This window comes from Hemiscyllium ocellatum, chromosome 46, assembly GCF_020745735.1.
Source record: "Hemiscyllium ocellatum isolate sHemOce1 chromosome 46, sHemOce1.pat.X.cur, whole genome shotgun sequence".
In the NCBI taxonomy this organism is placed as follows: Eukaryota; Metazoa; Chordata; class Chondrichthyes; order Orectolobiformes; family Hemiscylliidae; genus Hemiscyllium; species Hemiscyllium ocellatum.
The window spans coordinates 928607-940777 of record NC_083446.1 but is presented as its reverse complement, the minus strand read 5'-3'; the positions used below and the strand labels follow the sequence as shown (position 1 = coordinate 940777).

General features: G+C 43.9%; 1 protein-coding gene across 1 annotated transcript in view; it reads left to right on the top strand.

The window, feature by feature from the left end:
• The window catches only part of LOC132836165 (transcriptional-regulating factor 1-like), a 35669-nt gene extending 24116 nt beyond the window's left edge, over window positions 1-11553 (top strand). Inside the window, exons 9-14 of the mRNA XM_060855493.1 lie at window positions 1027-1130; window positions 3151-3226; window positions 6020-6108; window positions 7496-7639; window positions 10026-10129; window positions 10797-11553. Coding sequence (XP_060711476.1) covers window positions 1027-1130; window positions 3151-3226; window positions 6020-6108; window positions 7496-7639; window positions 10026-10129; window positions 10797-11088 — 809 coding nt within the window. The 3' untranslated portion in view covers window positions 11089-11553. The remainder of the gene's footprint in view (window positions 1-1026; window positions 1131-3150; window positions 3227-6019; window positions 6109-7495; window positions 7640-10025; window positions 10130-10796) is intronic.
• The last annotated feature ends 618 nt before the right edge of the window (window positions 11554-12171 follow it).

Genomic DNA, 12171 nt, shown 5'->3' with positions numbered 1-12171 from the left:
ACTCCTCCCCTTTAAGAGATTCATACTGAACACAGCTTATATAAAACTGCAGGCAGAATAAAACAGGAAAACCACAGGAGTAAGGTCACTCTGCTTTCACTTTCAGCTGTGGTTCAGTGGATCTGAAAGAAGGGAAGGTGAGGCATTGTTAGTCAAGGACAAGTGTTATAGTGGCAGAAAGGACATTTAAGGACTCATCTACTGAGGTAGTGTGGGATGAGGTTAGAAACAGGAAAGGAGAGGTCACCCTGATGAGATTTTTCTACAGGCCTCCGAATAGTTCCAGAGAGGTAGAGGAAAGGATAGCAAAGATGAATCTGGATAGGAGCGAGAGTAACAGGGAATTGTCATGGGTGACTTTAACTTTCCAAATATTGACTGGAAATACCAAAGTTTGAGGACTTTAAGATGGGTCAGTTTTTGTCCTTGACTAACAATGCCACATCTCCCCCTCTTTTACCTTATTCCCTATTCTTACTTAAATATCTAAACCCCAGAACCTGCAACAACCATTCCTGTCCCTGCTCTATCCATGTCTCATTAGTGCTTCACTGCTTGTAATTTTTTGGAACATCCAGTATCATGAAAAACATTTAAGAATATAAACGTAAACCACTACTGATGCAAGGAATCTGAAATAAAAACAGGAAATACTTAGTAGGTCTGTAAAAGTGAAGTATTTTTGTAAAACAAGGAGGTTTGAAGAATCAAGATAAGACAAAGAACTGCAGATGTTGGAAAGCAGTGAAAAAAGGAAATTGCTGGAGAAACTCAGCAGGTCTGGCAATATCTGTGGACAGAAAGCAGAGTTTTGAATCCAGTGACCCATCTTTTAAACCTCTTCAGACTGTTTTGAACAAGGGTCACTGGACTCAAAACATTAACTCTACATTTTCTACACAGATGCTGTAGACCTGCTGAGTTTCTCCAGCAAGTCTGGTTCCTGATGAATCAAGAGTTGATCCGATTTCCTTTTGTGGAAACCATTTTGTGAATCCTTTCCAATGGTTTGCTCTGTGCTTTCAGTGGAGGACCTGCTGAACATGGCCTGTTCCAGTGTGCTGCCAGGTGGAGGACTGAACCGAGAGTTCACCCTACACTGTCTCTCTGAGTTAAATGGAGACATCATGGTAAATATACCCACCTTATTTTTTCTGGAAAATATTTTGACATGCAGTGATTTGTGATATCCTGTACAGTAAATGTAACATGTGAACGGGTGACGTTGGACTCTGTTGTTCCCAACGTTCTCTCGCACGGGGGTAAGAAGTCTTTGTTGAGTCCAGGTCCAGGTTGGGTGTTTAAGGCCTGGATAAAGTTTTGATACCAATCATATCCTAAAGGCTCAAGGAGCTGACTGGCTTTATATATTTTTCATCAGCCTGTTCAGACATGTATGGAATAATGGAGACTTGAACCCAAGCCTCCGAGCCCAGTGGCAGGGACACTCCTATTGCACCACCTGGTTAATCGAGAGATTCATGAGGGTTTAGCATAATTTTCATGCATTTGGGGACATTGGATTTAGAAGCCATTAGGTGAATCAGCTATTTGAGCCTAATCCATTATTCACTGGAATGGTCAGAAGCGAGGAATCCTGCAGTGAGTAACTCACCTCCTGACCCCCCAAAGCCTGTCCATCATCTACAAGGCACAAGTCAAGAGTGTGATAGAATATTCCTCACTTGCCCTGGAGGGGTGCAGTTCCAAAAACACTCAAGAAGCTTGACACCATCTAGGACAAAGCAACCCACTTGATTGGCACCACATCCAGAAACATGTACTCCCTCCACCACCGATGCTCAGTTCACACGGCTGCTACCACCTACAAGATGCACTGAAGAAATTCACCAAAGATTCTCAGACAGCACTTTCCAAACTCACAACATTTCCAAGTAGGACTACTAGTAGGACAAGAGTAGCAGATACATGAGAACAGCACCAACTTCAAGTTCCCTCTGAGCCACTCACCATCCTCACTTGGAAATATATTGCCGTACCTTCACTGTCACTGGGTCAGAATCCTGGAATTCCCTCCTTAATGGCATTGCAGGTGGATTTCAGTGGTTCAAGAAGGCAGTTCACTGCCATCTTCTCACAGGGCAGCCAGGGGCAGGGCAATAAAAGCTGGCCCAGCCAGAAATGACCACATCTCACAAACAAATAAAACACATTTTGATCAGCTCATAGATGGCCTGATTGTGGTCCAACTTCAATTTCCTGTTCACCAAATAACACAACTTCCTTGTTTACTAAAACTCTAACCCAACCTTGAACAAACTCAGATTTAATGACAGAACCTCCACCACCTTCTGTCAAAGATAATCCCACCGTCTAACAACCCTCTGAGAAAAATAATTCTTGTCATCTATAACCTAAAAGAGAGACTCCTTATTCTTAAGTTCTCAAAGTCTCTCCTGCATGAGAAAACATTTTCCCATATCAACCCCCATCAAGACCATATATGTTTCGATAAGATCATCCCCCATTTTCTCCTGAATTTCAACAGATAGAGGCTTAGCCCAATCTTTCCTCATTAGATAGGCCATTCATCCTAGGAGTTTAGTTGAATGAACAGTCTCTGAACTGCTTCAGTCCCAAATGTATCCTTCTGAAATAAAGAGACCGGAATTGTACTCCTTACTCAAGATATGGTCTCATCAGGGCACTGCAAAGTTCCCTATTTTTACATTTCACTCCTCTTGCAATAAATACCAGTTTTCCAATTGCCTTTCTAATCACTTGCTAAACTTGCATATTAACCTTTTGTGATTATGAGGACAGGCAGATTCCTCAGTACCACTGGGTTCTTCAATCTATCTTTCTCTTTAAATCATAGACTGTTTTTCTATTCTTCTTGCCAAAACATACAAGGCACATTCTCATTTACCTAAGTTGTACTACATCCACTAAGTTAGATCCCTTTGAAGACACTTCATCTCCTCTTGAACCTACTTTCCAATCTAGTTTGATGTCATCAACAAAATTAGCTATTGTACATTCCATCCCTTCATCTAAATCATTGAAAGAGCTGGAGATCCAAATAAAGACCCTTATGTGCTCAATGCTGCTAGTTTCCAAAGGCCATTTTTAAAAAGACCCACCATTCTCAACTTGTCCAATTGATAAAGTCTTTTTTTGTGATCAAAGGCTACATTGGAAATGCTGCTACTGAACAATGGGGCCCGTCCACCATCCCATCGACTGGCTGATTACCATTACACAGGTACAGTATCAGAGAAACACTGCTGAATATTTATCAACAAGTTGCATTCAAAATCCGTATTGCATGGCTACAAGAGAATCGAAAAGCACTGTGCATTTATATAGGGTCTACAGAGTAGGAAAATGTCTCAAGGAGCTTCACACTTACCACAGTGTGCAAAACAGGAGTCATGGGAATTAGGAACAAAACTCTACGCTGGTTGGAGTCATATCTGGTAAAAGGGAAAATGGTTGTGATTGTTGGAGGTCAGTAATCTAAGCTCCAGGATAGGAGTTCCTCAAGGTAGTGTCCTAGATCCAACCATCTTCAGTTGCTTCATCTATGACCTCTCCTCCATCAGAAGTTGAGAAGTGGGAACATTCACTGATGATGACACAATGTTCAGCATCATTCATGACTCCTTGGATATGAAGCAGTCCATGTTTAATTGCAGCAAGACCTGGACAATATCCAGGTTTGGGCTAACAAGTGGCAAGTAACCTTTGCACGACACAAGTGCCCAAGCAATAACCATCTCCAACAGGTGAGAATTCAATGGCATTACAATTGCTGAATCCCCTAGCAATATCCTGGGGGTTACCATTGACCAGAAACTGAACTGGACCAGCCATATAAATACAGTGACTACAAAAGCAGTCAGAGACAGGATACCTTGCAGCAAGTAACTCACCTCCTAACTTCCCAAAGCCTGTCCCACCATCTACAATGCACAAGTCAGGAGTGTGATGGAATATTCCCCACTTGTGTGGATGAGTACAGCTCCAACAACACTGAAGAAACTTGACACCATCCAGAGTAATGCAGCTCCCACTTGATTGGCTCAACTTGCACAAGTCACTACCTCCATCGTCAGTAGTGGCAGCGTGTTCCATCGCCAATGCCTCTCAAATAGCACCTTCCAAACCCACAGCCAATACTGTGTAGGGGGATAGGGGCAATTCCCCCAATCAAGTTCCTCTTCAAGCCACTCACCAAAAGACTTGGAAATATATCCCTATTGCTTCATGGTCACTGGGACAAAATCCTGGAACTCCTTCCCTAATGGTATTGTGGGTGTCCCTACATCCCACAGACAGCAAGGGCAACTAGAGATATGTAATACATTCTGGGTCCAGGCAGCAACACTCATCCCATGAATGAATAAAAAAGATAATTTGACAAAAAGTTGTATAATATTAGGTCAAAGGAGCAGGTTTTATATCCTTCATCAAGGAGAGAGATGGGAAGATTGATGGAGAGGGTCCAGAGTTTAGATTTAGGCTGCTGGAAATAGGGCTGCCATTGGTGCTGTGAAGTAGATTAAGCAGGCAAGAGAGGCCAGAGTTACTGAAACACAGAATTCTGAGGGTTGTAGAGCTGTAAGAGCTTAGACACATAAGAAGCAAAGCAATGGAAGGATATGAAAATAAAGAACGCCGAGTTAGAGGGCTATGGAGGGATTGAAACACTGTCAGAGGGTCAAAGCTAGAGGAGTATAGCATGGTTGGAGGGTCAGTACTGAGGGAGTGGCACACTGTCAGAGCATCAGTGCTGCACTCTCAGGGAGTCAGTGTTGAGACAGTGGTGTAGGCCAGCGCTGAGGAAATATTGCACAGTTGGAAGGTCAGTGCTGAGGGCTGCTACACTGTTGGAGGTTCATGGTAAGGGGATGTTGCACTGTCGGAAGGTCGGTGCTGAGGGAGCTCTGCACTGTTGGAGGGTCAGTGCTGAGGAAGCTCCCAACTGTTGGAGGGTCAGTGCTGAGTGTGTGCTGCACTGTTGGAGGGTCAGTACTGAGAATGCACTGCACTGTTAGAGGGTCAGTGTTGAGGGTGTGCTGCACTGTTGGAGGGTCAGTACTGAGAATGCACTGCACTGTTGGAGGGTCAGTGCTGAGGGCTGCTACACTGTTGGAGGGTCAGTGGTAAGGGGATGTTGCACTGTCGGAAGGTCAGTGCTGAGGGAGCTCTGCACTGTTGGAGGGTCAGTGCTGACGGAGCACTGTACTGATGGAGGGTCAGTACTGAGGGTGTGCTGCACTGTTGGAGGGTCAGTACTGAGAATGCACTGCACTGTTGGAGGGTCAGTACTGAGAATGCACTGCACTGTTGGAGGGTCAGTACTGAGGGTGTGCTGCACTGTTGGAGGGTCAGTACTGAGAATGCACTGCACTGTTGGAGGGTCAGTACTGAGGGTGCGCTGCACGTTGGAGGGTCAGTACTGAGGGTGCGGTGCACTGTTGGAGGGTCAGTACTGAGAATGCACTGCACTGTTGGAGGGTCAGTACTGAGGGTGCGCTGCACTGTTGTCATTCAGGTGAGATATTAAATTGAGAATAGATGTAAATTATCCTGTAGCTACTGTGATAAGAACAACAAAGGTGTTTCCCTCTGTTCAGGGCCAATATTTATTCAAAACACCAAAGCAGATGATCAGGCCCTTTTCATGTTCTTGTTCATGGCACCTCACTGCGTATACTTCTTACATTTCATGGTCCCCACATTTCAAAAATGTAGTTAATTGGCTGTAAAGTGCTTTGGAGGGGATCCTGAGATTGGAAAAGACACCAGAGAAATACATTTTTTCCCCCTGCTTGGGTCTCTGTCATCGGTTTTGAATGTCATTCTAAATCAGAGACAGGAGGAGTAATTTCGACCACCAACCAAGGGTGTTCAGGAAGTTCAGGAGTGCACCTGCTTCCTGCTGTTGTAGTGTTTTGGTGCAGTAACAGCCTGCCCCTAGAACAGCTTCGTTCCAGGTGAGCAACTTCTCAGTATATTCATAATTCAGAATCGTTTATTCTTTTTCTGACAGGAAGCAGTAACTGGACTCCTAGTGAACGCAGAGTTTTTAACAAAGCTTTCGGGGTGCACAGGAAAGACTTCCACATGGTTCAGAAGATGGTATGTGATGAAGAATTCAGGGCAGGGGTGCTGTTCAGATTCCATTTAAAACTCAAGATTTTAATTTGCTGCTTCCAGAGATTTTAGCACAAAATCACAGACTGCTAACAGTCAGCACTGAGGGAGTGTCGCACTGTCGGAGAATCAGTGCTGAATGAACACCGCACTGTTAAAGGGCCAGCGCTGAGGGAGCACCACACATTTGGAGGGCCAGTGCTGAGGGAACGCCTCACTGTCAGAGGGCCAGTGCTGAGGGAGCACCGCACTGTCGGAGGGCCAGTGCTGAGGGAGCGACGCACTGTCGGAGGTTCAGTGCTGAGGGAGCTCAGCACTGTCAGAGGGTCAGTGCTGAAGGAGCACTGTCTAGCCAGCCCTATCAGAATCCTTTCTGTTTCAATGACATAATCTTTAATTCTTCTAAATTTCAGTGAATACACACCCAGTTGGCAAAATTTCTCTTCATACAAGGAATTATTTGGTAGTTCTATTAATGAGAACATGGAATTTCTTACCAGATAGGGTGGATAAGGTCAAGTACAGATTACATTTAAAAGGGGGTGAAGGTGGGGCTCAAAGGAATAGAAGAATAGAACATACTATATAGAACAATACAGCGCAGAACAGGCCCTTCAGCTCTCAATGTTGCGTCGACCTGTGAACTATTCTCAGCTCGTCCCTCTACACTATCGCATCATCAACCATGTGCTTATCCAAGGATTGTTTAAATCTCCCTAATGTGGCTGAGTTAACTACATTGGCAGGTAGGCATTCCAAGCCCTTACCACTCTCTGAGTAAAGAACCTGCCTCTGATATCTGTCTTAAATCTATCACCCCTCAATTTGTAGCTATGTCCCCTCGTACAAGCTGACGTCATCATCCTTTGGAAAAAGACCCTCGCTGTCCACCCTATCAAACCCTCTGATCATTTTGTATGACTCTGTTAAATCCTCTGTTAGCCTTCTTCTCTCCAATAAGAACAGACCCAAGTCTCTCAGCTGTTCTTCATAAGACTTTCCCTCCAGACTAGGCAACGTCCTGGTAAATCTCCTCTGCACCTTTTCCAATGCTTCCACCTCCTTCCTGAAATATGGCAACCAGAACTGTACAAAATATTCCAAGTGTGGCTGCACTAGCGTTTTGTATAGTTGCAGCATGATATTGCGGCTCTGGAACTCAATCCCTCTACCAATGAAACCTAACATACTGTCGGGTACATTTAAAAGGGGGTACAGGTGGGGCTCAAGGAATAGATGGATATCTTTATTGGTGGCAGTTGACTTGAGTGTATGGAAATACATGAGTTCTTTCTGTGCTCTATATTCAATGTATCTTACATGGAACCTCACAATAATGCATCAATGACCACCTTCTGTTGCATTATTACAGGTGAAATCCAAACTGGTTACACAGTGTGTTGAGTATTACTATAACTTTAAGAAGATCCTCAAATTTAACAAGAAATATCGCCATCGAGCATCAGATACAGATGATGATTGGAACAATATCTTCAAACAAGACACTGACTGTGAGGTGAGGCTCCAATTATTACAATGGAACAGGTGGTTTGTATGTTGTTGCAAATGCTCCCAAGGAAGATACAGCATGGGTCTAGATAGACAGTAAAACTCTCTCTACTCCTTTAACTGAAAGTAAAGCTACCTCAACACTGTCCACGTCAAATACTTCCAGGACAGGGGCAGCAGGGTGTTCGATACAGAATAAAGCTTCCTACATTCCCAGGACAGGGACAGCATGAAATTAGACATAGAATAAAGCTCCCTCTACACTGTCCTCATCAAACACTCCCAGGACATGGCCAGTCCGGGGTTTGATACAGAATAACGCTCCCTTTGCCATGCATTATAATCCTAGCTGATGTTATTACTGGATAAGTCAGATCCCACAAAAACAGAAGAGGAGCAGCAGTAGGCCATTCAGCCCTTTGAGCCTACTCTACAATTCAATATGATCATGGCTCATTATCCTCCTCAGCACCCTGTTCTTGCTTTCTCCCCATACCCATTGCTCCTTTTAGCATTAAGATTAATACCTAACTCCTTCTTGAAAACATTCAGATCTTTAACCTGAACCGCTTTCTGTGGCAGAGAATTCCAAAGGCTCACCACTCCTAGTGAAGGCATTTCTCCTCATCTCAGTCCTAAATGGCCTAGCCTGTATCCTGAGACTGTGACCCCTGGTTCAGTCAACAGGAATATTCTTCCTGTGTTTTCCCTGTCTAGTCCTGTTAGGATTTTATAAGTTTCTATTCTTCATTCTCTAAACTCCAGTGAACTTTAACTGATCCAGTCTCTGTTTGTCCTGCCACCTCAGACTGAAATCTGGCTTGAGAGATCATATTTGATTTGGTTTTAATGAACTGGACTCTTACTGAGACAAATGCACTCAATGTTACTGTCTTTGTTTTAATAATAAAACAGAAGTTTGTTAAGCAAGAAAAAAGATTTAGGGTGGCACGGTGGCACAGTGGTTAGCACTGCCGGGTTCAATTCCCGACTCAGGTGACTGTCTGTGTGGAGTTTGCACATTCTCCCCGTGTCTGTGTGGGTTTCCTCCGGGTGCTCCAGTTTCCTCCCACAGTCCAAAGATGTGCAGGTCAGGTGAATTGGCCATGCTAAATTGCCCGTAGTGTTAGGTAAGGGGTATATGTAGGGGTCTGGGTGGGTTGTACTTCGGCGGGTCGGTGTGGACTTGTTGGGTCGAAGGGCCTGTTTCCACACTGTAAGTAATCTAATCTAATAAAACTGGATAAACACATTTACTTATAATACAAAGTACAAGTGTAATGCTATTTACCCATAATCTCTCCTTTCCAAATTTAAAACAAAATCTCTCATACAGTACCATACAGCAAAACTTGTACAGTACTCACATCAGAGTCCCTTTCTTCAACACCTTGATTGGTTTAAACTGATTGTGATCTTTAACTCCTAGACTAGATGGTGTATACTTGGAGTCAACATACCCAGAGTTTAAACAAACTCATCTTCAAGCCCTCTTCATTTCAACACTTCCATTCTGGGATGATCACTAACTCCTAATCCTGAGATAAATGATTTTACAATATTATCCACTTCTTAGGAGCGCTCTCAGTTTATATCAGAACTATCCAAATCAAACTGTCCCAAGGCCTATATCGGTTTGTGGTGAGTTAGCACATATTGCACAAGGTAATTGTAATTCTCCAAAGCCTGCTCACTTTCTAAAGGCACCAGACAGGTGTGTGATGGAATACTCCCCACTTGTTTGGATGTGTGCAACTCCAGCAAAACTCAAGAGATTTGACAGGATAAAGCAGCCCACCTGATTGACACACTCTCCACCACTAATGCTCAGTAGCAGCAGTGTGTACCATTTACAAGATACACTACAGAAATTCATCAATGCTCCTTTAACAACAGCTTCCAAACCCACAACCAGTATCATCCAGGAGGAGTAGGACAGCACATACATGAGAACGCCATTACCTGCAAGTTTCCCTCAAAGCCACACACCATCCTTGCATGGAAATATATCTCTGTCCCTTCAGCGTCAGGGGGTCAAAATTGTGGAACTCCCTCTCTAATAACACAGTGGATGCCCCTACACCACACAAACCGCACAGTTCAAGTAGATAGCTCAAGACTGCTTTCTGAAGTACAATGAGAGATAAGCAATAAACAGTGACGCTGCATGGGATGCCCACATCCCGAAGAACTGCGTAAAGGTCTGAACAAAGAGTGTTGCTGTTCCTATTCATGTAGTCTTTGAGAGTACACTCTAGAATTGGGCAAGGAATTTCATTAAGTGTTGAAATGGATGTATCCATGATGCACATCCATGGGCAATTGTAGTTTGTATCATTATATTTTAGACCCAGAATGTTTCTAAGTTTTTGCTGTTTCATTTGAATTCAAAGCAGCCATTTACCAGTTCTCAATCAATACAGCATGCTCACAGAGTGGAGAGAGAGGTTCCTTGCCCCACAGTCATCGGCAACTTTCCCTGCAAACAATGTGGCAAGTAAGTGTACCTGTCATTAGCCATACGACAGAAAGAGAATCATAGAGATACAGACAGGGGAAGAGAGAGAAAAAAAACCATGGACACACAGCAATAGAAACATGGGAAGATCAAGGATATAAACAGACAGACACAGACAGAAACAGAGATGTTGGCCAATCATCAACATGGGCAGAGACAAACACCAACATAAACTCATGTCACTTGGGGACTGGTGGGAGTCTTAAAGAGACTTTCACCAGGGGACTGAGGAGAGCCCTCTCTCCAAATTCAGCCTCCTTTCTGATCTACCCTGACCCTCTCGTGCACAGTCTCGCTGCCCCACACTGCAATCCAAGGCTCTCAACCATAGTTCCCTTGTTGACCACCAAGACAAGGAACAGAGGCATAAGCAAGAGCATGGACAGGAGCAGATATCAGATTCAGACAAGGGCAGAGACACACAGACAGGGTCAGAAAGACAGGCACAAACAGAATGGGACATATAGACACAACAGATGGACAGAAACTTTCGCTACATAAAAATCAAGTCAGTTCTACTAGAACAAACATAAGTGGGCAAAATCACAGATAGAATGTTTATCTTTACTGTACCGTACAACACAAGATTCCTTATTAATTGTTTTTAAAAAATATTTCTGTCCTCCTCAAACTTAAAACAATCCAGGATGTTTTACAAAATCAAGAGTCGAAACGCTCACATGAAGATCCACAGGCAACAGGATGACTGGCAGCACCGGTCTCAAGATACCCTTTATTCTCCAGTCACGTACACAGGGGCAACGCTGGGCAAATTGACTACCACTCCTCCTGCCTACCCCAGCTGGGACAATAGGGAGATCCAGGAGCAGCTGGAGGCCATGTCGGAGGCTATGACCTGTACGAGTCAACCCCCACTGTTTCACCAGGATGTGAAACTGAACCTCGCCAAAGAAAAGTGCCAAAATATTTTCATATAACAAACTCAAAGAAATGCAATTCTTTGTAATGCACTAACTGTGAAGACTTCAACCCCTCTGGGTCTTAAACACTTGTGTGTACAGACTCAGGCCAAGACTTGTGTTTAGCATCAACAGAAACTGAGCCCCTTTTAGCAAATCAACATTTACAGAATTGGGGCAAAGGATTTTATTCATTATTTTCTCACTGATGCGTGACATTGAGATTTTTTAATAATGTAGCATACACAAATATCTATTTTAGTTAATTCTGCCATCCCCTCTTCTCAATGGTTAGCACTGCTGCCTCACAGCACCAGGGACCTGGGTTCAATTCGAGCCTTGGGCAACTGTCTGTGTGGAATTTGCACATTCTCCCTATGTCTGTGTGGGTTTCCTCCGGGTACTCTGGTTTCCTCCCATATTCTGAAGATGTGCAGGTTAGATAAATTGGCCATGCTAAATTACCCATAGTGTTCAGGGATGTGTAGGTTAGGTGCATTAGTCAGGGGTAAATGTAAGTAATAGGGTAGGGCAATGGGTCTGGGCACGTTACTCTTCAAAGGGTCAATGTGGACTTGTTGAGCCAAATGGCCTGTTTACGTACAGTAGGGATTCTATAATCTACTCCTCTCCCCTTCCCCAACCTCATTGTAAAGCTGCTGCAGGGATTTAGAGACCAGTTCTAATACCACATCATACAAATGTCTCTCGTGTAAAAGCAATGGCACAGAACATACACTAAAACATCCGTTTCACATGGTAAAAGCATTCCCTAGACATCTTGGGAGGTGCAGTCCAAAAGCTTCTGTTCAACTTGATTCATATGAGCCAATGAGGGAAGAAAGGGTTTTGAATCCTAATGCCTTGCTCAGCACCAATGTAAATGCATACTATTTGGATTTGGGGGAGGCGTCCTAAAAGAGGCTTTTACCAGAGGACTAGGGAGAGCCCAGTCTCTCCAAATTCAGCCTTCTTTCTGACCTACCCTGATCCTCTCATGCACAGTCTCACTGCCCCAAACTGCAATCCAAAGCTCTCAGCTACAGTTTCTTTGTTGACCACCACGATAGGGACAGTTTCCTCCTGATGGTACTCTGCCAA